This window comes from Rissa tridactyla, chromosome Z (genome assembly GCF_028500815.1).
Source record: "Rissa tridactyla isolate bRisTri1 chromosome Z, bRisTri1.patW.cur.20221130, whole genome shotgun sequence".
In the NCBI taxonomy this organism is placed as follows: Eukaryota; Metazoa; Chordata; class Aves; order Charadriiformes; family Laridae; genus Rissa; species Rissa tridactyla.
In genome coordinates, this window is record NC_071497.1 from 76462063 (window position 1) to 76488466 (window position 26404).

Genomic DNA, 26404 nt, shown 5'->3' on the forward strand with positions numbered 1-26404 from the left:
CTCCATCATGGTCCCCTCGCTCTCCCGGTAGCTGCCGCTGCGGTGCGCAGCGGAGGGTGCTCTGTAGTGGGAAGGGAGGGGGGGACGCCTCTGGCGATTAATGAATTAATTAAAGCAGCGTCCCCGTCGAGCTGGGGGTGCTCGGGTTGCCGCTCCCGGAGTTCCCAGAGTGCCCGGCGGCTCCGGGCCGCCAGAGGGCGCTGTCGCTCCCCCGCCGCTCCCCGCGGGGCCGCTCTTGGGCGGCCGGCGCCGGGCGCGGCGCTTCCGGCGGGGGCGGCGGGGCCGCGGCGGCCGCAGGTGGGACCGGGGGCATCCGAGAGGGCCCGGGGAGCGGCGAGAGGGCCCGGGGGTGTCCGAGAGGGCCCGGGGAGCGTCGGGAGGGGCCGGGAAGGTCCGAGAGGGGCTGGGGGTGGTGCGACGGGATGGGGTTGCTGAGGGGGCAGAAGGGTCGGGGGAGGGGGGGGCGTGAGGAGGCCGCGGGGCGGCTGGGGGGGGGGCCGGGGGCGAGGGGCTGTGAGGGGAGCCGGGCAGGTGTGAGGGGTGTCGGGGCGCAGGGCAGGGGGGGGTGCTGGCCGGGGGGACACACATCTGTGCCAGGTGGAGCCGCCGGGGGTCTGAGCCTGCCTGTGCTTCCCCCTAGGATGCAGCGGTGGCCAGTGCTGCTCTTCCTGGCCTGGGTCTGCTTCCTCTTTTTTGCTGGTATCGGGCTCTTCATGAGCGGTTTCCTGCTCACCCGGATTGAGCTTGCCAGCAGCAGTTCCTGCTCAGACCCGCTCGTGCCACCAGCCTGGGAGAGGCAGAGCCTCCCGCCGGGCTCCTGTTGGGCACCCCAGCGCTTTTCCAAGGCCGTGCTTGTCATCATCGATGCCCTCCGGTTTGAGTTTGCCCGCTTTAACCCAGCCAAGGCCAGACCGCTGCCCTACGAGAACAAGCTGAGTTTCCTGCACCACCTCACAACCTCCCAGCCCCGCCATGCCCGCCTCTACCGCTTCCGAGCTGATCCCCCCACAGCCACCATGCAGCGCATCAAGGGCCTCACCACTGGCTCACTGCCCACTTTCATCGATGTGGGCAGCAACTTTGCCACCTATGCGATCCAGGAGGACAACCTGCTGGCGCAGCTGGTGCAGAACGGTAGGTGGGCGAGGGCAGTGTCCCACTGGGACGGGGCATGTGGAAACGACTGGTTAGCTCTCACATGGGCCTTTTTTCTTCTCTTCCTGGGAAGGGAACTGCTTACAATACCTCTACTCTGTCAGCTAATGCTTTTGCCGTACTCAGATGATAGTTGTCTCAGGCAGAACTTTCATGAAAGCAGGGTGTCTCTACCTTGTACTGTGAATAAGAAGTAGCTGGGACCATGGCTTCATCTTCCTCGCCTTCAAAGATGAGAAGAAAGCAGGTGAAAGTGGCTGTGATGGTGACAGTCACAAGGTCACCACCAGGAATGGCCGTACAAAACCAAGGGCAGTCAGTCATGTCGTGTTTGTGTTCAGGTGAGACGCGTGAGGAGGGAGGAGCCGGTGCCAGGCATGCTGTGGAGTTGCCACTCAGGCAGCAGCTGCCTGCGACTGTTGGGCAGCAACCTCGTCACATTTTCTGTGTAGTTCGGTGCTGCTGGGGTGTGCTTAGTGCAGTTGTAACTGGCTTTTTAGGGTGGGATGATGGAGTAGGGAGAAGGCGACAGGATGCAGTCTTGTGTTAGCCAGAAAGATTTTCTTCAGGGCTCAGAGTGGCACAAATACCAGTGCATAGGATGCAGCAACATGATGGGGTTGTCTGCTCCCCCTGTGTGTAAGCAAGGTGGGCAAATGCAGTAAATCATCCAAGGTGAAAAATGATGGTAGAACCTGGGACAGAGCAGAAGCCTCGGAACTGTTCCCAGGCTGGAGAGGTTCTGTGGAAGCAGAGAGGGCTGACTGATGGCAGGCAGAGCAGGCAGAGCAAGGGCAGTGGGAAGCATGGCTGTCTTCCCTTTTCTGCATGTGAAACGCCACCACTGTTGTGTTTAAAGCTGAAACTGACGTTGCATGGCTTGTACTCAACCCCTGTCAGCAGCCATCTACCACCTTGTGTTTTACACAAGTGGGGTTGTGGTCCTTGGGTGAAGGTTTGTCAGCTTGGTGTTGCGCCTTGCAAAGTGCTGCGGTAGTGTGGGTGGGTACCTGCCTGCTCCCTGGCCTGCTCAGCCCACAGGTCTTTCTGCTGGGGTGACGTGTCAGAGGTCAATGATAAGTCGTGAGGTTGTGCAGGTAGATTTGACGTGGGGGCCACTTTTAGGCTTAGAAACAGGGATGGTCACTGCCCATATTCAAACTCATTTGCAGCCACAAGGTCATTTTAATTTTAAGTCACTTTTGAGTATGGGTTGGAGACGAGCTGGTGCACCACATCCTGACCTGGATTTACCCATGCTCTTTGCACTAGTGTGGGTAACAGCATGGCTGAGGTGGGCTCCCTGCTCTCATTAATTCCTTTTTTGCTGACTCAGGAAGGAGAGTGGTCTTCATGGGTGATGACACGTGGGAAGGACTCTTCCCGAAGAAGTTCTTCCGCTCGTATTTCTTCCCTTCTTTTAATGTGAAGGATCTTCACACCGTGGACAATGGGATCCTGCAGCATCTCTACCCAACTGGTAAGCAGCTCTTTCCCCAAGGCCTGGATAACCTTTTACATTCTGTGGGGCTGCTACTGCAAGTTTAGGTAGGACTGAAGATTTTTTTCTCTTATGGAGTGGTGCTGGGCAATCACACACTACTACCTGAGGATTACAGTGCTCTAGCTGGTTTTCTACAGATAAGCCAGCCTTTGGGGCCCATAAACTGTTTCTGTAAATACCTTTCCTCCGTTTGGGAGAGAGTGCAGCTTGGTGGGACAATGTTAGCCTTCTACGCCTGTCTTAGAAATACATTGCCAGGAGGGAACAGGAGGAGCAGCTTAACTTTGACGCTTGGCTGCCCGGGCAGGCGCACAGTGGTATGGGATATACACAACAGTGCAGCTACCCGCTGGGAGGCTGCGGCATAGCACTGCTCGCAGCAGAGCATTGGTGGCTCCTAGTGTTGGGAAGCAGGTGAAGTGTGAGATTGGTTTGTGAATTTTAGGTGATTTCAGACTCCTCCCTGAGATCCTGGGACCGAGGGGAATGCTATTTGCTTTATCTGATGGGAATCTAAGTGAATCAAGGGTGCACTGTCCTTTCATGGGGAAGTCCTTGTGGGAGAGTTGCAGTTCATCGTTTAACTCCAAATATGTTGTTCCTCATGTCTTGAGGCCCTGAAGCAGAAGGGAGAGGCTGGGGCAACTTTCAGCTAGGGACAGCATTGGTGTGCTGGGCCCATGTCATGGGTGGTATGCAGAGGGGCACGTTGATGAGTCTGACCTGAAGTATCTCCGTGGAAGGGCTGGAGTTCTGGGTTCTCATTTTCCTGACCATCCTCATTTTCTTTATCTCAGTTTGTGGCAGTTTGAGTTAAGGGTATTTCAAGGTGACATTGGGCTATTCCGCTCCTGAGGGATGGTGGACAAAACCCATGGATACTGGGGCGCTTGCTGGGCGTTGAACTCCTCGCAACATTGCACCCAGGCACCCACAGACCAGGAGCGTGCATTTGTTAAAACCTGCATTGATCTGCTTGAGAGCTGGGAGTGATGATGGCAAGAGGGAAAGAAACAGCAGCTTCCAGAGGCAACCTTCCTCCTTCCTCTGGCAGGAGGATCCAGGCACAGAGCCCGTGCCTGGATCCCAGGCTAGTGTGTGATAAGACTGCTCTTGCTCTGCAGTGGACAGTGGTGATTGGGACATGCTGATTGCTCACTTCCTCGGCGTGGACCACTGTGGGCACAAACATGGACCTGACCATCCTGAAATGGCTAAGAAGCTCACCCAGATGAATGATATGCTCAGGTGATTAGTGTGGCGGTGGGGGGTTGTCCACTGACTTCTTCCTTTGGCCAGGATGGGGGGGTCTTTCCAGGGAATTTACAGAGGCAGAGGGCAACAGGGGACGGTTACGGTACCTGCTAACGTGAGAACTGCTTTGGCCAGCAGCAGCTGAAACCCCAGCCATGAGGCAGTCTCGGTTGCGTAGACACATGTTCACAAGAGATTTGGTTTCACAGAATCATAGAATGGTTTAAGTTGGAAGGGCCTTAATGATCATCTAGTTCCAACGCCCTTGCCATGGACAAGGGCAACTTCCACTAGACCAGGTTGCTCAACGCTCCATCCAGCCTGGCCTTGAACACCTCCAGGGATGGGGCATCCACAACTTCTCCGGGCAACCTGGGCCAGTGTCTCACTACCCTCTGAGTAAAGAATTTCTTCCTAATATCTAATCTAAATCTACCCTCTTTCAGTTTAAAATCATTACCCCTCATCCTGCCACTGCCCTCCCTGATATAGAGTCCCTCCCCATCTCTCCTGTAGGCCCCCTTTAGGTACTGGAAGGGGCTGTAAGGTCTCCCTGGAGCCTTCTCCAGACTGAACAACACCAACTCTCTCAGCCTGTCCTCATAGCAGAGGTGCTCCAGCCCTTGGATCAACTTCGTGGCCCTCCTCTGGGCTTGCTCCAACAGGTCCATGTCCTTCTTATGTTGGGAGCCGCAAGAGCTGGACACAGCACTGCAGGTGGGGTCTCACCAGAGCAGAGCAGAGGGGCAGAATCACCTCCCTCGTCCTGCTGGCCACGCTGCTTTTGATGCAGCCCAGGATGCAGTTGGGTTTCTGGGCTGTGAGTGCACATTGCCTGCTCATGTTGAGCTTCTCATGCACCAACACCCCCAAGTCTTTCTCCTCAGGGCTGCTCTCAAGCCATTCTCTGCCCAGCCTGTATTTGTGCTTGGGATTGGCCCAAGGTAAGGTTGTCTTCAGGTCTTGGAGCAGTGGTTCTCAACCAAACTGTCAGGTGATGATGCAGCTGGAGTACAGCTGAGCTTCACTTTCTCTATCTTTAAAATGGAGATTGTCACCCTGAGGTTTAGCTAATGTTTAAGAAGCACTTGGAGGACTCTGGCTAGGGAATGTTGCATTTACTGCATAGGCCCATGAGTTGCACCTTTGTGTCAGGGGGTAGAATGGGATCCAGAAATCCTGATCGCGCAGACCTGCCTCAGCCCAAAATGCTGTGGCTTTTGACTCGTAGGACTGCTTTAATTTTTGCTGCTGGAAGGAGCAACTTGCCCTGCTGCATCTGAGAGTGCAGTGTATATCGTGTTGTATTTACTGTATCCTTCAGGGACGAATCCCCTCTTTTTTTCCTTAAAAGTCGGAGATTGCTCACACAACGTGATGCAATAGACGAGTACCAACTAGGAGCAGCCTGAAATGTGTTCCTGTTGAGAACATTCCTTCTGAATTGTGTTTTATCAAGACCCCTGAAGGCACTTGTCGTGATCTGGAATCAGCCATCGTTCACCAGGGACCTGAGCAAGATCAGTCCACACTGTCTCGGGGCTCTGAATTTTCGGTTTGGTTTTAAAGCATCCGTTGCCTTGGTCCCTGGCTCAGTTGTTACAGCTCTGTATTAGCACTTAAGTTTTGCTCAGATGCTTTTGTGGGCTTCAACCTGTGGTGCAGACAGGCTTGGTGGGGATATGTCCTCTCCCACCTGAGCTGTTTGGCCCCCTGCCCAGGTAGGGTTTGACCTTTCTTATCCCGGTGACAGGTCCTTGGTGGATCACCTGGGGAATGACACTCTTCTTCTGGTGGCTGGGGACCATGGCATGACAGAGACCGGGGACCATGGTGGTGACAGTGAGAAGGAAGTGAATGCAGCGCTGTTTGTGTACAGCAAAACACCCCTCTTTGGCACTGGCCCTCCAGAGGTGAGAAGAAGCTGATCCTTAGTTGTCGCTGTCTTAGGTGGTGTCCATGCTGAAAACTGCATCCTGGGGTTACAGAAAGTAATGGTTCGATTGGGATTTTTTAGATTGAGAGGGGTGAGGAGTCTGTCACCTTTCCCGAGAGAAGAGTGGAAAGGCTGACACAGGATGCAGGTGACTGAAGTGTGTGGGACCCATGTTGAAGCCCCTCCAGCTGTGAAGGGGTTTTGAGTGGGGCTGGGTGAGCTGTTAGACAGCCAGGGCCAGACCCAAGGACCTGCAGCTCCTGGCAGGCATCCTTCCCTCCGCAGGGTGCTCAGGGAGAGCTGAGCTGTGCTTCTGCCTTCCCCTGTGTTTTCCCACTCCTGGCTTCCCCAGATTCCCCTCTGAATAGGGATGTCTTCCCCACCATCCTCTAGCCCGAGTGAAAAGACGTGTTGCTGTGTTCTATCTGAATTTCTGATTCCTCCCCTGTCTCTCCAGGAGCCTGAGGCCGTTCCCCAGGTGAACCTGGTGCCCACCGTGGCCCTGCTGCTGGGTGTGCCCATCCCCTACAGTAACATCGGCGAGGTGATGGCTGAGCTGTTCTCTGGGGATGGCGACGCTGTGTCTGCAGCCTTGCAACAGCTCTCGGTCTATCACATCAACGCCAAGCAGGTATGGCCTGTGGTAGGCCTCCCCATTGAACTAGAGAGAAGGAGGAAGAGATTTTTAAGCAGAAAATTCTTCTGTTTGGTGGGGGTGGGGCGGTGACATGGTGGTGTCTTCATGGGGAACTTATTTTGAAGACTCCTTGCAGTGTTTGCTCCAGTAAAAGGCAGCACTGTTTTCTCAAAAGAGAAGTGGGAGATTCCTCTTTGGTGCTTGGTGGTGAGTGCTGTGGTGTGGAAAATAATAGCTGGGAAGGTGGCATTCACTTCAGGATAAGGGTTGGTCCCAGGCGTTCAGAGGTGGATTTGGTAATTGGGGAGGCTGGTTCCTCAAGACGACTAGGGGTAAGTCTCCTTAACAGAGGTTCAAGTGTACAAATGGATGTTTTGATGGTGCTTCAGTTTTGAAGGAGAAAATGTTAGCTAAAAAGCTAGAAGGAAATGGTAGAAGGAGAACCGTAGTGAAGGGGTAAATAAAAGAAACACCGTGTAACATGTGACAGTAAAGTGGGATAGAGAAGGAACAGTTTACACCAAGCACAACAAAATACAGAACCCCAAGAGCTGAATGTCAAAATTTCAATGAGAGCGATTATACCAGGTATAAAAGAAGCGCAGGCAATGGAGCAGCCCGTATACCAGGGTAAGCCAAAGCCTCTTTGGAGGACATGAGGGCCCTCTGTTGCGGCTCTGGGCATGCTACAGAAGCAGATTTGCTGCATGCATCGCAAGTTCTGTGTCTCAGCTTAGTGCCAGCCTGCCTCTGAGGGACCCCTGGATTGCTAGGAACACAAGAATAACTCCTCCAGCCCCCACGCAGCTCCTCGGTATGCCAGTTGTACAGCAGTGGTGCAAGTCAGTGAGGAGCTGGAGAGGATATGATCAGTGATGGGAAGACAGAAATATTCAGCCTCTCTGCTCTGTATTTATAGAGCACCAGAGTGCTTTGTCATTTGAAGATGATAGTGTATGTTACTGTCCATTAGGCCCTGAGGATATCGATCATCATCTGTTAGGGATTAGCGTTACTCAGTCCTGCCTGTTTAAATATTTGCACTCATTTGTCTGAGGAGGTGTCTGGCTGAGATCATGTTGGTTTTGAAGAAGGTTTTGCATACCAGGGAGGTCGTGCTGGCCTGCGAGAGAGCTGGTGCCTATATTTGCCATTCATGGGCAGAAACAGGCTGATTCTGCCAGTGCTCTGAGGCAGCTGGAAGGCATGCTAAGGTATTGGTGTCTTTTGGGGCTTGAGCAGATCTATGCTGCTGAGCAGCTGGATGTTTGTACGGCTGTTCGGCACTGGTAATGCCCTTATGAAACTCTTTTTATGACTTTGGCATCATAGCTGCCTCTGTTCCTGTCTTCCTAAGCTCTCCTTAGCCTATGGTACAGTGGGTTAACGTGCCTGGATTGAAGAAGAGGGAGCGGTTTGATGTGATCCACTATAAGCTCTTTAATTTGATGTCTGTCCTCAGACAAGCAATGTCAATTTAACGTCAGGTGCAGATTAATAGCTAGTAATGACTTGAAGTTCTGGGGGAAGTTTACCTTATTGTTACCAAAGTCCCTGCATAAAAGCCCTTAGTGATGCCCAACACTACCAGAGGTGCACCTGCAGGTGAAGAACTCAGAGGAGTCACTGTGGCTGTCGGGATAGGTATGTCACTTGAGAGGGATGTCGCTTTGGCAGAGGGATTGTGTTTCCTGCCAGTCACATCCTGCATTTGGGTGACCAGCCCTGGCTGATGTAGCTGGTCTGTCTGGCAGGGGTTGGCAGACTGGGGCTGTTTCCATTTTGAAGGGACTGTGTGAGGCAGTGAACCCCATTCCCAGTGGTCCCAGTGCTGCTGTCTGACCCTGTGTCCCCTCTCCCATAGGTGGACCGCTTCCTGCACTCATACTCGCTGGTGGCTCAGGACCTGCCAGCAGAGCAGCTCCAGCGCCTGCAGGAGCTCTTCTCCAGCGCCGTGGAGGAGCACACTCAGCTCTTGTCCCAGGTGCAGGGAGCGACGCTGTTGCCTCCAGAGCTGGAGTCCAGACTGGGAAGCCTCATCGGTCGCTTCCAGCTCTACCTGCGGGAGGCACGGGCTGTGTGCACCCAGTCCTGGGCCCGGTTCCATCCCCTGCGTATGGTGGGGGGCTGCATCCTCATTGCTGCTTCCTGCTTGCTCTGCTATGTGGCCTCAGAGCTGGCCGCAGCGTCGGACTCTTTCTATCGCAGCTGCCTCCTGTATCCTCTGCTTTGGGGCCTTATGGTGGCTGTTCTGCTCGGGCTGGCCCATGTGTTCACCCAGGAGGGGCTGGATCTCCTTCTGGTGTCATCATGGGCAGCCGCAGCTTCTCAGCTGGGTTTTTTCTGGCACTGGTGGGGCCGGCATCCCAAGCGAACCCGTTTGGTGGGCAGTCAGCCACCCTTGGCCAGTGTTAGTCTGAGGCAGAGGCTGCGAGCGTGGCTGGGGCTGGCCTTCCCCATGAGCATTCTGCTCTTCCGCTGTGGAGCTATGTTCTCTGATAGCTTTGTGGTGGCTGAGGCCCGGGTGGCCCCGTTCCTGCTGGCCTCACTGGTGTTGTTGCTAGTAGGGAAGCTCCACTGGGACGGTCGCCTGACTGTGCCAGAAGGCCCCAAGCAGCAGCTCCTTGGCTTTTCTTCTTACAGAAGAGAGATCTGGTACCTGCTGTGCCTTGTGGCCATGCTCCTCATCTGCGTGCGCCTCTCCGGTTTCTTCCACCAGTGCCGTGAAGAAATCCCTCAGTGCCGGCCCTCTCTTTTCCTCTCCCCCCTTGCCAGCCTGAGAAACACACGGGCCAAGAACCTCTTCTACCTCCTTTGTGTGGCTTTGCTGGCTGGGCTGGTCTACGCAGTACGGAGCTGGCTGCGACACTACGGCAACCTGAACAGCTCAGACCCCCTTGTGCTCTTTGTGCGCTGGGGTTTCCCACTGGTGGTCCTCTGCATTGCCTGCTACTGGGCCGTTGCCTCCAGTGCTGACGACTCTCTCGGCAAGCTGCAGGAGCTGGTGCAGGTGGCAGTTGTTGCCTTTCCATGGGCTGTATACGGACTAGCATCCATGGGGCTGCTGCTCCTTCTATGCAACCCCATGACAGTGTTCGCAAAGGACACACGGGAGTCGGCAGGATCCATCGTCACTCCCTACCTGGGGGTTCCCAGCTCTGAAGTTGACTTCCTCCACGTCATCCCTCAGATCTACAAGAGGATGCAGGAGTCTCAGAAGAGCCGCCTGGAGCGGGGCAGCTGCAAGGCCACCGTTGCAGCGTACGGGCTGGGCAGTGTGTACTCAGCAGCCCTGGTCATAGCACTCACCCTGCTGGGCTTCCTCTTGATGCTTCTGCACAGTGAGCGGCTGAGTCTCGCCTTTGTTCTCCTCTTCCTGGAGGCCTTCGTGCTGCTGCACATCCACATGCGTGCCAGAGGCCTTGCTGGAGATGCTGGTGAGTCTGGGCTCAGTAGAGCATCCTCTGGATATGCAGCCTGGGCCATATCTGCAGCAACCTTGTCTTATTTCCAGTGGGAGAAGCAGGGCCCAGTCCCTGGTCTTGGGGAATGGTGGTGCACTGATCCTCAGGGAATCCTCCTAGCTTTTTTAGAGCTGCTTAAATCCTCTAGTAGGAGAGAGATGTGTGCAGCAGTGTTCTAACATTGGGTGAGGAGGAGCTCCTTGTGTTAGGGAAGGGGGCTCTACACTCATTCTTTCTTCCCATGGTGTGAGGAGCCACCAAACCCCACTGCTGCTGACAAAGTCCAGTAGCAGGACAGGCAGCAGAGGGAATCTGTAGTGGGAGCCTGACTGGTTTCTGTGTCTCAAAAGAAAGAGAGTGGAGAGGGAACCTGGAAGAAAAGTCAATAGGCTTTTTTTTTGACCATGGATCTGTCTTATTCCTCAATGATGATCTCTCTCTCTCTCTTTCTTTAATTTTTTTGTCTCTCAGAGCCTTTTTCGGTGCCCTGGTACGCAGTCATCTCCTGGCTCCTTGCTGCTTCCCAGTTCTTCTATTCCACAGGCCACCAGCCCATCTTCCCGGCCATCCACTGGAATGCAGCCTTTGTGGGCTTCCACCTTGACCACAGCACGAACCTCCTGCCTGCTGTCCTAGTGGGCGCCAACACCTTTGCCTCCCATATCCTCTTTGCAGGTAAATCAGTTTCTTCCTGGGCTGTTGAGCCTGAGCAGACATGACTCACTGCTTTGCCTTGTCCGGAGGCCTGCAGGCTGAGCACGAGGCGATGAAGGCTCCAGCACCAGCTGAACAGCAGCGTCCTCACTGTCCCCTTCTGGGGCCCCAGAGCTGCCCGTGGCCTGCAGCCTCCATGCAGTTGTGCCTGACCAGCAAACTGGAGCTGGGGTATATGCTTCCTGCACGTCCAGGGCATGATGGCAGAGCCTAGACTGCTCCTCACCTCCTGGGCTCCAGTAACTTCATGTGCCTTTATCCTTGAGGTAGTCGGCTGCCCTCTGCTCCTGCTTTGGCCCTTTGTGTGTGAGATGCCCAGCTCGCAGAAGAGGAAGCCCAAGAAGGAGCCCCGGGAGGACCTGCAGGAGGTGGAGGAGCACATGATGGAGATGAGGCTGCGGGAGTCCCCGGAGAAGTTCTCTGCTGCTCTGCTGCAGCTGGGGCTGAAGTACCTCTTTGTCCTTGGGACACAGGTACGGGCAGAGGCTGGGGGAAGGCTGTCTAAGAGGAAACTGGTGTCCTCTGAGAACCTTGGTGCACTCTGATGAGAGAAAGGGGTCAGCCAGGGCACAGACAGGCCCAGCAGTGATATATCTGGTTGCTGGTGAAAGAGGAGCTGCACAGGTCCTCTTCTTGGTCCATTTGCTCTGTGCTTGGGAAGGGCTCCAGCACGGAAGGCACAGTACGGATTAGGCTGCTTTTCATAACCATCTGCCCAGAATGGGAATGTCTGTTCAGAAGCTGCAGGGGTCTAATCCTGCTCCCGCTCTTCCTGACCATGCCTTTCTATTTTGCACCATCTCTGGTTTTCATCTGGTCCTGTGCTGTGTGGTGTAGGAGCTAAACACCAGAAATCTAATCCCATAAAAGAAGTGAATAGTTTTCTGGGGTTTAGCCCTTGAAATCATTCTCCTGTGTGGTCAGACCAGAGACAGTGCAACGGAGGGGACAGGCCCTGCATCAGGAGAGTGGAGTTGCCCCTCTCAGTGAAGTATTAGGTCAGGGTAGCCACAGTGCGAGCCCTCCCTTGTGCTCTCCCAGCCTGGCCCCAGGAGGGCCCACCTGTACCCCAAGCTGCTTGTGTTTCCTGACTTGAGGGCATGATGGAAGGGAATCCTCTTTGGCATGCTTATTTCTGGTGAGTGCTGTACCAGCTCTCAGGTGTATGCAGTTTAGTGGAACTGTAGAATCATAGAATGGTTTAGGCTGGAAGGCACCTTAAAGATCATCTAGTTCCAGCCCCCTGCCATGGGCAGGGACACCTCCCAGTAGGCCAGGTTGCTCAAAGCCCCATCTAACCTCATCTTGAACACCTCCAGAGATGGGGCATCCACAGCTTCTCTGGGCAACCTGTTCCAGTGTCTCACCACCCTCACAGTAAAGAATTTCTTCCTGTTGTCTAATCTAAATCTATCCTTTTCCAGTTTGAAACCTTTACCCCTCCTCTAGTACCACCTTCAGATGTGAACCTAGTCCCCAGGAGGTCTCTCCAGAATCATTTGTAACTTGTTTTTCCTGATCTCCCCCACAGCTTCTGGCCTGTGTTTGTGCAGCTATGATCCTCAGGAGGCACCTCATGGTCTGGAAGGTCTTTGCCCCAAAGTAAGTCCCAGGAGTTGCTCTGATGCTGGGTTAGGGCTCATATCCCTGACATCTTGACTGGAGTTCATGGACAGTAATATTAGAAGAGACTCTGTGATTGGTCTTCTGACATCTTACCTAGCAGAGGCTGTAGGACTGTCCTTAACTAATTTGTGCTCCAAATTCAGAAGCTAGATTTGAGCTAGAGCCTAGAAATTTCTCCTTATCTTGATTTTCGAAGGACACACAGAGCCCACCTGGAAGCTAAGAATATCCAGGGCAGAGCCAAAGGTGGGGATACCAGACCAGAAATGGTAAACCCAGAAGTTCTAAACTAAGCAAACCTTTGGGCTAGTAGGAGTGTGGGGTGGCCTTGGCCTCTGAGGCATTCAAAATCCCACCTGGGTGTTGTCCTGAACAGCCTCTGAACAGTGGCATGCTTGGCTTCCAGGTTGCAGGCAGCAGCTGCTGGGGTGTGAATATAATTCAGGTTTTAGGATCTGGGGTGCTGCCAGCCTCTCACTGTCAGGAAAGTCAGTGTGCTGGGAGTGGGGCAGCAGCCTGTCTTTGCAGGCACGCTGACTGGGATATCCTGACTGCGTCTGTTGTGCCTGCAGGTTTCTCTTTGAGTCGCTGGGCTTCGTGGTGAGCAGCATCTGCCTCCTGCTGGGGATCTCCCTGGTGATGCGTGTGGACTGTGCTGTCAGCACCTGGTTCAGCCACCTTCAGCTCAGGTAGCGTTGGAGACGTGGGGAACCTGACCTGCTCGCTGGCTGAGGCTGTGGTTGTCTCCTTGCCTCCCTGGGGCCAGGAGGGATACACGAGCCACCAGCAACGAGTGCCTGCCGACAGCAGTCAGGGATTATCCCCAGCTCCCTGCCTCAGCACTGCACGAAAGGACCGGAGCCAACTGTTCCCCACTCACTGCAGTGGTGTTTCTCAGCAGTGGAGGTCAGAGCTCTTGCTGGGCTTCTGTCGGTGGCAGGAGAACTCTGCTGCAGGAGCCCAAGACGCAAGAGTCCTGAAGTACTCCTCTGGAGAAACACCAACTGGGGATCTTGCTGCTACTTTCCTGACAACTGTCCCCACTATGCAGCTGGTCAGCTTCAGTGGCCAGCGAGGTGTCCCCTTGCCCGTGCAGAGACAGTGACTAACGGGAAAGGGCCTGCTGAGGAGGGGAGGGAAGGGAGGAGAGAGGAGAGGGAAGGTCTTGCAGACACCACTTCTCTTTGTGCTCAGTTTTCAACGCTGGAATCAAAGTGCACGTGGTTACACATGCAGATGGTTCCTGGGGTCTCAGTGGCAGCTGCTCCTCTGTAAAGTCAGTTGGCTGCTGAGTAGTGAGGCCCCTCCTGCCCTACACTCACTCCCGTTTTCCTGGTCCTCCTCACCCCTACAAAGGGCCCCCCTGCAAAAGGGAGCAGGCTGGGCTGCCTCGTCCAGCCTGAAACAGGCTTAGTTTGTTGGGGGGATGGTAGTAGGGAGAACTGTGTCCATGACCAAGAAACTATCCACTCGTGGCCTAATCCTGTCAGTGTCCCCGTAGGCTGGGCTGTAGCAGCTGAAGCTCTCAGTCTCTTCCTGAGAAGGTCCTGCTGCATGCCAGCTGTTAATTGTGAACGGTTAAGATGCAGCAGGATGTAGTGACAGAGCACTGGTGCATCCCCATACTGTGTTTGGTCAGGAGGAATGGGGAGTCTGGACTAGCTATCCCAACTGCAGGAGTGGCCTTGGTGTGAGCTCTGGTGCCTAGTAACAGCTGCTTGAATGCCCTGAGCAGGCGACAACTCTTCTGGGAGGTGGCTTAACCCACTGGTATCTGTGTATGCGCTTGAGGGTTATGCCACTTTGAAGGGATCCCAGAAACTGCGGCCGATGGCATCTGCGATCCCACATTTGGTGCCTATCTCCCTCTTGACCTTGGTGTTCTCTGTGGGAGTTTGTGCCACAAATGAGCTACCCCAAACCCCCTTTGATTGCTCACAGTCAGGAGACATTGTATTTCTTAATGGGCAGAGGTAGAGGACAGCACCCATGGTGCCTGGCCACATCCCAGCTAAATTCCCCCTGCTGTTTCAGTGGGAGCTGGGGATTCCTTACTGCCCTGAACCACTGTGTGGCATTACTTGGTGCTATGAAACCTTTTCTCTCTTTGCCCTCTGGAAAGAGATGAGGGCTGCTTGCCTGGGATTCTTGCTTTGATTTTTGTTCTGGTCCCATTTGTTTGTTTAACTCATGCACCATAATTGCCTCTGTTTGAGTTCCTCACTGCAGACAGCTAGCATAACTCCAGGCTCGTTCTCTCCCCTGTCCTGGGGAAAGTGTCTCATCACTTCTCTCATCATTTCAGTTTTTGCTGTTATGCCCAAGTGCCCATCCAAGGTGGAAAATGGCTCTTGAGAGCAGGTTTAGTTTTCTGTTTTACCCCTGCAAAATGCTTGCTCAGGTGTTAGGGTGCAATTCTAGGGAGGCTTAAACTGCTCTAATTTTGCGTTTCCGTTGCCTGGCCACCTCCTGACGTGCTGGCTGTGCTCTCCCACCTCAGCCTCACATCTCCTCTGCCCTGTGGGCCTGTCCTGCTTAATTTCACCTGACACAACCAGATTTGTAGCTGGTGTGACTCCCTGGGCTGCTTGCCACCCGGTTGCAGGCACACCAGTGCTAGTGCAAGGCTGAGGGGTAGCGGCATCCAGAAGCGGAAGCTGGAGGGGGCAGGAATGCATCAGCCCGCAATTAGATGGCCTTAAGCAGTCCCACCCTTAAAAACGGATTATTTGCTGTATACTGTGACTTCTTGGTGGCCAGATGGTTCTCGGTGCTGAGGGAGCCATACTGATGGGTGAGCATCGCTGTGGAGAGGAGGACAGGAGTGGAAATAGCAGCTACCCACTGAACTTCCATTTAACGTGAGGTTAATCTAGGTAACACATGTTGCTAAACCAACTAGGTTTTGTTGTACCCTCATCAGGATCTTACTACCTGACTCTGTGCTGGCAGACAGAAATCCTTATGGTTGCTAATGCTGTAGAACTGGCCTCTGACGTCCCTGCAGCTGCCACCCAGGCCCTAGTTCCATGGCTACCGTCGTGCTGCTGAGCCTTCTCGTGCCCATTGTTCGTGGTTAGAGCACTCAGATGGTGCATGGGCATCCTCTCCTCATCCCTCCGTATCACCCCTCTGCCTTCTTGCTGGGGCTGTAGGCTCACGGCCCCTGGAGGCTGGGGCATGAAACCACGCACACTTGTCTCACCGGGGACTAGACAAAACTTGCAGTAACAAAGCTGCAGGTACGTTCTTGTCAAGCCAAGGAGTGCTGGCTGCTCAGTCAAGGCAGACTGGCTACTACTACACCAAAGAATTCAGATTCAAGAAGACGAGTTTTTTCAAGGGCTGGAGATGCTCTTGCTTTCTTTCATTGACTTTTTTTAGTCTTTGACAGCCTTCCCCAGCTGCCCTCAAGCTAATGTTTGGCTGCCATTCTCCTGAGTGTGCCGGGGATAACAGAGTTAATGTTGTCCGAGGCCTGGTGGTCTTGGAAGCGTGCTGCTGATGCTAGAGCAGACGTGGCTGTGTCTGCTGATTTAAAACCCCAAGGAGTGCCCAGAGGAAGGTTCCTGCTGGTCCAAACTAAGGCTTTTTGGGAAACTTGGTGTCCTGGGGAGCCAGCTCTGCCCTGTGTCCCCCCGCTGAGGTTGTCACTGGAGCCTGCTGGATTCTCTCCTGGAGCAGTTATTCCAAGTGGTTTGTTTCTGGTCCCCATGTCTCTTGGCTGAGCGTGAGAGTGGACGTGTCATCCTTGGTGTGCTCCATCCTGCGCTCCACAAAGCTGCTGCTCATTGGGCTTTTGGAAGCGTTGTGCGTGCGCTCCTTGGCAGGGCTCCTGCCCAGCACCCTGTCCCTCTGGGCGCAGGGCAGCTCCTCTGGGAAACTTCCCTGGCCCAGGATGGCAGTGGGATGGCATGTCCCGTGGTTCTGGTGCAGGGCAGGGGTGGAATTGTGTCTCGTGACCAAAAGCCGCCACCACCACTGCGAAGGGTTGTGGCTGTTGGGAGCATCTCCGGGCCCGATCCCTGGGGCTGCATGGCTGTCCCAAGGGGTGACACTTCTGCGGGGAGGCCAGGGCTCCATCTGCCTCCCTTCCCACCCCCATTCCTCCATCCCATCTCCTTCTGTTCTTCCCCCAACACTTCACGCTGAGGGAGGCAGGGTCACGTTCTCGGTGCGCCTGTTTCCCCTTCCCCTGGGGAAGCAGCAGGGCTGGGGAGCGCTGCCCTCGCCCCTGAGCTCGGACCTGACTCGCCGCGTGGCTTGGAGCAAGACTGTTGTTTTGTTGTTTGGGGTTTTTTTTGTTATTAACCTTTCTGTGCCTCAGTACCCCATTCGGGATAAAAAAAAAGGGGATGGACCCAGTTCTGGAAAGCAATACGGGAGCTCTGCGTGCAGCGCGGTGCTACGCTTTCCTGGGTATCGCTACATATCTAGCTGTTAACGCTTTCATTCCCATTCAGCAGCCACACCAGGAAGGTGGAAGTGATGCTTGAGTAGGAAGTAGAGCCTTTTTTTCTTTCAAAAAAAACCCAAAACAGGCAAGTTGGCAACACTCATTCACCCGACAGCTTCGCCTCTGGACTGCCGCGGTCCTTGGGGCCGGTGCCCTGCCTCCAGCCCGCTTTTGCAGCGCTGGGTGACCCCCTACCCGCTGTACCTGGCGTGTGGGTAGGGGTTGCTTCGTTAATTAAATGACTTAATTAATTAATCGGTGGTGGGGGAGATTTGCCGTCCGAGGGTGTGGCGTGGGGCTCCGGGCGGATGTGGAACTGATGTCTGCAAATAAATAAAGCCATGCGGTGGAAGGCGGGCAGTGGTCGTCTCTTCCTTCGCGACCCCCGTGCGGGCCGCGGGCAGACGGGACCTCCCGGGCCCGGGCCCCCACCCAATCCCGCGTTCCCCAGGCGGCTTCGCGAGGCGCTGAGGTTTGGGTCCTTTCGGCCACTGCCGTTTTGGCGGGAAGGAGTTCGCCCCGCCCCTTCTCACCACGGTTGGCTGTTGCCGTGGAGACCGCTGGTACTTAGCAGCCCGGCCCGCCAATTGTGGCGGCGGCGCGACGGGCGCTGGCCAATCAGCGGGAAGGCGGGAGAAGAGGAGAGCGGCGCTGGCGGGCGGGCGGCCATGAAGCGGCGGCGCGGGTCGCCCCCGGAGCCGGGCTCCCTGCGGGCCTGGGCTGCCGAGAGCCGGGCCCTGGTCGACCGCTGGCGGGTGCGACGCGTCTCCTCTCCCCTTCCTTCCCGTTCCCTGAGCTCTGGGGCTGCCTTGCCCGGGGCCGCGCTGCCTCCAGTGCCGGTTGCCATGGGAACACCGCCGGCTGGGGCTAGGGCCGGTCCCGTCGCCGGGCCGGCGGGTGAGTGTCTCCCTTGCAGGCAGCGCGGTTCTCGGGGCCCGGCGGAGCGGCGGCGCGGGAGGTGCGGCGACAGAGAGGGGCCTTCGGGGAGCTGCTCCTGAAGATGCGGGGTGAGTGGTGGCCGGGTCGGCTGGGGCCGGCCTGCCCTGTGCCTAGATTTTACCCTCCTTCCTGAAGCTTGTGGGCGCGGAAGCACCGGTTCCCGCGGACTCCTGTTAACCGGACTGCATCTCCGGTACCCCCGTGCTGGAAACAAACTTCTGAAGGGAGAGCAAGTGAAACGAGCTGAACTGGGCCTGCAAAGGGATTAACGCCCAGCCGCAACCTCTATTTAATCTTCTTGCTGGGAGATGTGGGCAGAGCTTTGGTGTTTCTGGAAAAAATGGGGCAAACTTTGTCCTGGGAAGCTGGGGAAGGGGGTCCCTGCCACGACTGTGGTATACAGGAAGCCTGATGCGAGAGAGAGACACATCGTGGGAAACCAGTGCAAAAGGGTGGATGTGTATTGGAAGAGGGTAGGCTACTGATACTCTTTCGGGAGAGCTGAAAGGTCTCAGTCCTGGAGGACTGCAGCATCTCGATAGCTGGGGAATGCATGTCTAAAGCAGTGTCGGTACTTGATGTCTCTCTAGGTGCTGCAGTTCCCAAGCTGTTAAATATCACCACAACAACAACAAAAAAAAATACTTTCCAGGACGCTTCTACTGTCACAAAACCAGGTGGTGACATCTTAGCATGGATGGTTGTTGTGTTTTTCCTAACCAGCTCAATTTCTTGTTGGGTTGTCTGTGATCACAGGGCTGCCAGCTGCCCTCCCTGCCCTGCCTTTGGAGCTTACTGTCCTCTACAACTCCTTGCTTTTTACTATGGGAGCATCTGATTCTGCCATCAAAGAAGCAGCAGAAGGAATATGCCAGGGCCTCCTCAGGGGTAAGGAGATCGTTTTCTGTACCGGGGCTCCTTGGGGCGAGGAGATTGTTCTCTGCTTTGGAGATGTGTGGTGAGTGGCTGGAGATGGGGGCTGTGAGTAGGGAAGCCTGGCTCTGCTGGGAAGGGCAGGAGGTGGGCCATGGCTTGCGGCTAGAGACAGTGTGCAGCTGCCTGCCTGCTGCTGCCTGCAGGGATGGGCCAGAGATTTTAAGGGAAATGAGAGTTTTCAAGGTGTAAGGTGCCAAGTCTCTAGTGAAGTTTTAGTGACGGTAGAAAATGAGTGTTTTCTTTAATTATGGTGTGCTGGCTTCAAAGAAAACTCACTAAAATAGGCTGCAGGTCAGAAGGGGCTCTGCACTGTTGGCACGTGCTTGTCCTGGGGCATGTGACCTCAGGAGACCTCAGCAGACCTGGAGTCATAGTTCTGAACTGTGTGTTGTCTTCTGAGCGTGCCGCTGTTAACTCCACTGTCCAAGAGCTTTGTTTGCATGCCCAGCCATCCCTGTAACTCTGTTCCTACCCTCACTACGAGAAGCACAAGCTTGCTTGAGGCTCTCCTTCTTGGGAGGGTGTCTGTTACAGGGCACCAACCTGTTGTCTCATGGCTGGAGTGGTTTTTTTTGTTTATTTGTTTTTGGTTTGGTTTTTTTCAGTTCTGGAGGCTTGTGGGGCATGTGGGCAGGATCTTAGCACTGAGGAGCTGTGGCAGAAGGTGCTGCAGGAGGTAACTGTGGAGGATCTGCAGGCACCTTTGCACCGACTGGGGGCCCTGCAAGCAGCGTGGTGGCTGGCAGCCAGCCGTCTGGGAAGTACTGCTGGCCTCTTCAGGCTCCTGAGCAAAGCTGAGGTAACTGGGCATGGGCGGATGCAGGCGGTTACCTGCACCAGAGTATCTGTGGAAATACAAATACCTGTGGGTTTGCTAAAGGAGGCAGAGCTGGCATAAATACTGTGTTTGTCATAAAGCCCACTCTGAAAAATGTTGCTGTGGCATTTGGAGACCTGAACCCATCAGTGCTGCCCAGTCAGCATGAGTAATCCTCTCCCTGGCGTCCCAGCATAGCATAATGGCCCTGAGTGCATTAATAATGACTTCCAGAATATCCCCTCCCTGTCAAGGCCCTGGACCTCAAGGTGCGAGACAGGAGACTTGGGCAGGCTGGAGGGGGGCTGTAGGTGGACTTGCAGCCTCTGTAAGGAGCAAGCTGCGAGCAGTGGGATGCAGAGGAGTCTTTCCTGCTGATTGTGAGGCTGCTGAGGGGTCACACCTTGTTGAATGCCCTCTGACAGCATTTAGGTCTGCTTTGTCAGGAGCCCCTTGACCTCAGTCTGAGATGGGGAGGTGCTGCCCTGAGCCAGGCAGGAATCACTGCAGTGAGAGAGTTGTAGCTGAAGTGATGGGGTGGTAGGACATTGCTCCCCAGCATGGAGAACACTGTCAAAGGGTTTGGTGGGACCTCTGTTTCCTCGTGCTCTGGGATCGGTGTTTCCTGCTTCGATTTATCATTCCCTGCTCTCTCCTCTGTGTATTCACAGGACTCAGGAAGAGCTCGCTGCAGCGAGGGGGAGAATGAACTCCTCTCCCTGCTGAAGGCATGGCAAGTACCTGCTGAGGAGGCCTCCCTGCCCCTTGTACAAAGTGCCAAGGACTTGAAAGAGATCCTGTGCACTGCAGCAGCCTTCCTGCAAGGTTTGTGTGGAGGAGGTAGTCATGCCAGCACAGCCTCCCACTGCTGTCCTGTCCCAGGACCCTCTCTCCCAGCCCTTATCCTGGTTGCTCTTCCCAAGCAAACCTGCCCTTGGGGTTTTCTGGGCTGCTTGTTTGGAAGAGGGCCTGGGCTGAGCCTCTGGGTCTCAACTTTGCCATTCGGTGTTCAAAGAGCCTCTCTACTTTTTCCCCAGCTAAGCCTTTCTCTCCACTGTAACAGGGTTCCTCTGCCTGTCTGTGGCTTTAGGTAGGTGTCTGAGCCCCGCAGTGATCTTGTATAAAGCAGAAGGCTGACAGGGTACTTATGAGGATTTTCCTTTCTTCTCTCTGTCTTCTGGCACCTGCCTTGTTGCAAGCACATCGTTCCTGTCAGATTATGGTGCTGCAGGAGCCACACAAAGCTGTTGTGCAGCTTTTTAGCCTGGTGTCATAGCAGGTGATTGATCTCATGTGACTGCTGCATTCTGTCCTGCTTGTGGTTTTTCCTCGCTCACCGTCTTGACAATCCCCAGCAGCTCCAGGGGCAGGAGCTGTGCTCAGGCTGATGTGGGGACTTCCTACAAGGAGGGAGGGCAGGAGCTCCACAGACCTCTCAAAAGCCTCTAGGGTGGCAATAGCACTTCCATCGGGGAGGTGGCAGATGTGAATGTGATGTAGGCACATGAAATGGGCCTCAGGGCTTGAAATAAGGATTGAAAGAAAGGCAAATACTATATTTGCAATAAATAATAATGAATTAATATCCCAAAGCGTCATGCTGGAAAGTTTTTCTGAGATTCTGTGTGTGCTTCCCCATCTGCGCCACGGTTGCTGTGGATGAATGCGTAGGTGGGCCTGCCCAGCACCTACCTCCTCCCTTGTTCTGGGCCAAGGCAGGCACCTTGGTATCTGGGCTTGGAAGCTGCTATTATTTCTGCTAGATGTTTCCATCAATTGGCTTGTTCTCTTGCAACACCATCAAACAAAAGATGGCAGCTTGGCACCATCCTGCTGTGCATTGCTGGGTGCGGAGTGTAGTAGTCAGGTCCCAGTGGCGCTGGGAAGAAAAGGCTTGTTTTGGAACCAGGGGAGGAGAGCTGCAGAGCTGAGATGCTGGATCTGTCCTAGGGATGCAGGAGCTGGAGGCTGGGAACTTCCCCACCGCTCTCTCACTCCTTCAGGAGGCTGCGGGAGGATTCTGCTCCAAGATGGTCCTGTCCCAGATCTACACCTGCCTCGGTTGCTGTGCTCAGCGAATGGTAATGTCCGTGCCTCTTCCCTGTCAGTGGGGAGAGGCAAAACGCAGCTGAGAGCGGGGCAGGGAGGTTCAGGGTGATGTCCACGCTGCCTCTGTGTGGCCTAGGCTGCTGTGGCAAGGCGAGGTCTTGAGCCCTTGAGGTTGATGTTTCGTCCCAGCCTCCTTGGGCAGCTGCAAAATCCAGGCAGGGATTTTTGTCTGAGTGCAAAGGGTTGCTGCAGAGAGAAGCTCAAAAACCAGCCTGAGGAAGCCTGCCTTTGGCTAAAGTGCTGCCCTTGCTTAGTGGGGATTGCTGGGGAAGTGGAGCAGGGGTCTGGATCCCACCGAACAGTAAAGATGTCAGCAAGATGTCCTTGCAACATGCACCTTTTCCCATCTAACTAGGGCAAGCCTCAGACAGCCCTTCAGCACCTGAAACGGGCCCTCCAGGTGGACTTCCAGTGCCTTCCTGCCCTGTCCCACGTGGCAGCAGTGTACCACGAGCTGGGGGAGACTGATGCGGAGCTGCAGGCCCTGGCTCTGCTGTATGAGGTGTGTCTGCTTCCTGTAGTTCTGGGTTGATTTTTGCCCAGCAGAGCCTGTGCAGAGCTTCAAGCAGACTTCTGCCCTCTGGGGGGCTCTTTGACCCTGGCGGAGTCCCCAGAGTGGACCAGGGATCCAGTCGAGGTGCTGCCTTCAGCAGTGGGCAGGAAGGACCCCAGTGAGGTCCAAAATTCTTGCTCAGCACCTAGCTGTTGGATGTAGCAGGACCTTTGGGTCCCGATTCATGTTCTTGGTGGCTTGGGAGGTTACACTCCGGTGTCAGAAACTATCAGTCTCTTAATAAAGTATGTAATAAAGATTGTGGCTGTGGTGAGGTGTGCATTAGTCATAGCAACCTTGGTCTGCCTGGGAGGAGCATATCACAGCAGTAGACACAGAGTTAGCTCTTCAGTTGTTTGAAATCCCTAAGATACCTCACCCTAAGATACCTCACCTCCCTGTGGAGAGGGATCTCTCTCATTACAAACGGCCTAAGATCTGGTCTAACTAGGTCTGCAGCTGCAATGGGAGATGGTGTTCCAGGCAGCTCACAGCACCTGGAACTGAAAACCTGAGGTGATATGGGTGATCTTGCACACTTTTTGATGCCACGTGGAGATCAGAAGTCTGCCTGTCCCCGTGTGATCCTGGTTGCTCTTCCTGGAAGCAGCTGTGCTCTACTGAGACAGCGTAGCTGTGCGTATGAAGTGCAGTGCTTCTGCTCGTTGGGGTGCATCTCCAGATGCCAGAAGTGGCAAGTGAGCAGCTGCTCAGGACTTGACTAGCGATGTGTTGACCATACGTTCTATTCCTATTTCACAGGCTCTACAAAAAAAACCTCCAGCAGCTGCTTCCTCTAGTCCACATTTCCTAATCCGAACAGAGCTCCTTGTCCACACACCAATACTAGCTTCTCTCCTTCGCCACCACCACCCCTCTGAAGTGAAGTACCTGCTGGCACAGCGGTGTCTCCAGGACGGGAGGTAACAGCACCTCTGGTCTGCTTGCAACATGCTGCTTGTTTGGGCTCTGCATTTTTCTCTGTGCTCCTGGAAATTGTTCAGTTCAGTATGGCTGTTGCAGGTCTGCTCAAGTCATGGGTATCATGACCAGAGCAAATGCAGTGCAGGGAGAGCCTGTGGGCTAGTGATCCAGGTTCCACCTGGCTGTTGGCACTTCTTGGAGTCCCCCTGCTCCTTCCACCACATGTTCTGTCCGCATTGCAGGGTGGCTGATGCAGTAGAACATTACCTGGATTTTCTGGCTCTGCTTCAGGAGGGGCTGCAGCAGCAGGTAGGTGTTGTGGTGAAGACGTCCCTTGGTGGCTTGGTAGATGAGGTTTGGATCCCCATTGCAAGGCCTGGGCCTAGGTGTCACCCCTGGACTCCAGGTTTCAGTGTCTACTTAGATGTGAAGGAAACAAGGAGGGGGGTTGGCACCCCTGACCTGTGTCATGTCTGCCTTCGGATTCACACCAGAGACACTTGGCATTGCTGTTCAGAGAAACAGCTTCCCCTTCCCTGTGGGGAGTAGCTGTCAGCCTGGTTTTGGATGTCCTTTACCTCAAAAGTAGGGATTTGCAACCTAGACTCTGCTGAGCTGTTAGTGCTCCACAGCTTCTGCACCCTCCAACAGGCGCCGATGTCTGTGGGAGCGGGTCGAGCTTTGCTGGGCAGCAGCTCCGGGTTCCCAGCAAGCATGGGGTCATTCTGCTTGGCTGGGTGCTCTGCAGTTCTGCATCATGCGCTGCCACCGCTCTTGCTCCCCAGGTGCCCCTAGATGGTGACTCACCTCTGCCCAGGATCCCTGAAGTGTTCCTGGAAGCAGCATCTGCCTTGGAGCAGGCTGGGAGGCACCACGATGCTATAACACTGTGCGAGGAGGTCATCAGCCGGACAACTGACCTGATCCCACGGATGTTACGAGTGGAGGAGAGGCTGCAGCAGCCGGAATGCCCACTGCCAGGGACAGGGCTGTCCCAGCAGAAGGAGAGTCTGTGCTGCCTTGCCTGGAGAGCAGCTGGATACCTGCACCAAGGCTGGGCATGGGCCACGCTGGGTGAGAGCAAGGAGGCCATAATGCAGTTCAGCAGGTGCCTTGGCGATCTCTTGCGAGTCCAGATCTATGGTACTGGCGTTGAACCAACAGGTAGGACGCTGCACAGCGCTGGGCCGGGTCGGGATCTGTGTGCTTGGCAGTGCCGGGACAGGAACAAGATGCTGGGCCCAGCATCACCTCTGGTACCGCTTGTCCCAGCGTGCTGAGCTCTGCGCCACGCCAGAGCCTCTGAAGGGACAGGCTGGTTTGGTTGGAGCTGGGTTTGGCCTCAGCTCTGTCTCCTTGCCCGCTGTCTAGGTGACAGTGAAATGGGTTGTGAGCCAGGAAGCTTCTCAAATCCAGATTACAGGGAAGAGATCTGTACCGGTTGTGCAGATGGGCCAGGCTGCTGCTGAGGTCACTGCTCACCACAGCTATGTAACGTACCAAGCTCTTGGTGTTCTTCATTGTCATCCTCTGCCGCCTCCCAGCCTCTCCCAGCCTGGCGGAGAGGTTGAGCTCTGCCACTGGGGGTTTGGGGAGCTGGAAGATGAGCAGCCCAAGTAAATGTTTGGCCTGTCCTGACTGCTAACCTAACTGAGCCTGCTGGCAGGAGGGAGGGATGTCTGGAGGATGCTGTCTTCAGGTCCATGTGTCTTTCCGTGCCAGAGAATCTCCTGCCAGAAGTGGAGGTGCTCCAGAAGATCAGGTTGCTTTCCCTCATTGGGAGAGGTACGCAGTTCCTGGAGCTGGGGAAGCACACGGAGGCCTTGTTGGATTTCCAGCACAGCTTGCAGATCTCGCCAGGTAAAAGGCTCATTTTGGTGAGGAACAGAGGATTTCCACAAGTTTGTCCTGTGCTGCTTTGCTGCAAGGTCTTTGCTGCTTAGACCACGCTTATTTGGATGTCAAGGACTACAGCAGGGCTACTAGCAATATTATGTACTTGAGATGCTTCTCTGTGGCGTGGTCAGCTCGCTGCCCGGGAGAAGCAGACCAAAACTGTTGTCAGAGGAGTCTGTCAGAACCCTGCCCTGAGACACCTTGGAAGTTTCTCTTCTTCCTGCCCAGATAGCAGCCTGCTACAGACAGCTCTCTCACAGAGAGGGCCTGCTTTCCCGGAACAGAGCATCTGGGGTCTTGCTTTGTCCTAGGAAGTGGCGTGTCCCTGTCTGGCAGTCCAGACACGGGGGAGAGGAGCAGGGAGCCGTACATGTCCTGAGCCAGCCAAGGCATGGCCAGTGCTGCTCCTGGGGATGACCTTCCCTGTCCAGCGTAAGGTTGTGAGCTTGGCCAGCATCTGCCAGACCTGCTGGTCCCAGCCCTGATGGCGGCTCCCTCCCTCCCTTCGGCAGGGGGTGCAGACCTGCCTGCAGGGAAAACCCCAACCCAAACAGAGGCGTGTCTGGCTGTGCCGCAGGGATGATGCCATCCGCCTTGGCTGCCAGCCCCAGGCTTAATTAGAGCCTGTGGCACAGCCGGGATGGTCTCCTCCCCATTACACCACCTCTCCCCACCTGGTTCCTGAGCTTCTTTTGCAACATCCCGCAGCCAGTGCTGGGGACCTGGAGCTGAACCCCTCAACCTCCCTTGTCCTGCAGGTGACCCAGCTGCCGCTCCCTACCTGGTGCAGGCTCTGTGGAAGCTGGACCGAAAGCAGGAGGCAGCAGCCCAATGGCAGAAGTTCTCCCGGACCCCCCCCGGCGAGGAGGGGCAGGGAAGGTGTGCAGGGGGAGAGGGGTGGGATCTCGGTGGGGGCAGGTCAGTCTGGTTCCACCCTGCCTGTGCTCCGCGTGGGTCTGAGGAGCTTCGTCCCCCGCCACGGGATGTGGCTCTGTGGGGCTCCCCAGGAGACACGGAGCCAAAACGGGGGCGAGCCAAAACAGCCCACGGGGAGGAAAATTCCTGGTTGAACCATGGAATTCCCCTCTCCCCCAGGCCTGTCCCTCTCTACCTGGCGTCCTGTGTGCAGCGGGCAGCCTTCCCAGGCCACGAAGCCCTTGCCGGGAGCATTCGGGATTACCTCGGGACCCCAAACGGGGACTCCGCCAGCTGACCCGCCCCCATCCCCGCAGTTCCTCCTGGGTGAAGCCGTATTCCCGAAGGATTGGTGCAGACCACATCCCCTTTTCCGAATAAAAACCTCCTTTTAACGTTTTTCTGTGCCCTTTTTCCGGAGCGAGACTTTGAAGTCCCGGCCGCGGAGCTGCTCTCAGCCCCGAGGATGTGCTCTGTGTCCGTGGGGGGCCCCTTGACACCCCCTGATCCTTCCCCCCCTGCCCCGCGGCCGTGACTACGCGTGGGACCCTGCCGGCTGGGCCCCGCCC

The 26404-nt window shown here is 55.3% G+C and overlaps 2 protein-coding genes across 5 annotated transcripts; both read left to right on the plus strand.

Annotated features, from left to right (window-relative positions):
* Positions 1-217: 217 nt before the first annotated feature.
* Positions 218-21977, plus strand: PIGO (phosphatidylinositol glycan anchor biosynthesis class O). Of its 4 annotated transcripts, none has more exons than XM_054184621.1 (12): positions 218-297; positions 641-1134; positions 2492-2635; positions 3784-3907; positions 5667-5826; positions 6307-6480; positions 8351-9923; positions 10422-10625; positions 10935-11137; positions 12196-12266; positions 12863-12979; positions 21903-21977. In XM_054184621.1, the coding sequence occupies exons 2-12, from the start codon at positions 642-644 to the stop codon at positions 21931-21933; spliced, it is 3294 nt and encodes a 1097-aa protein (XP_054040596.1). In that variant the 5' UTR covers positions 218-297; position 641; the 3' UTR covers positions 21934-21977. The 4 variants fall into 4 exon arrangements, 3 of the variants coding, with proteins under 3 accessions (XP_054040596.1, XP_054040595.1, XP_054040598.1); XM_054184620.1 differs by lacking the exon at positions 21903-21977 and adding an exon at positions 19227-19299; XM_054184623.1 differs by lacking the exon at positions 21903-21977 and having other exon boundaries at positions 219-297; positions 12863-17098.
* On the plus strand, positions 17088-26243 carry FANCG (FA complementation group G). Its single transcript, XM_054184626.1, has 13 exons — positions 17088-17501; positions 17663-17753; positions 18442-18573; positions 19227-19420; positions 20110-20263; positions 21389-21519; positions 21903-22049; positions 22863-23023; positions 23267-23333; positions 23810-24188; positions 24747-24884; positions 25679-25799; positions 26016-26243. Exons 1-13 carry the CDS (start codon positions 17088-17090, stop codon positions 26131-26133), a joined length of 2247 nt encoding a protein of 748 aa, XP_054040601.1. The 3' UTR covers positions 26134-26243.
* Positions 26244-26404: the final 161 nt, after the last annotated feature.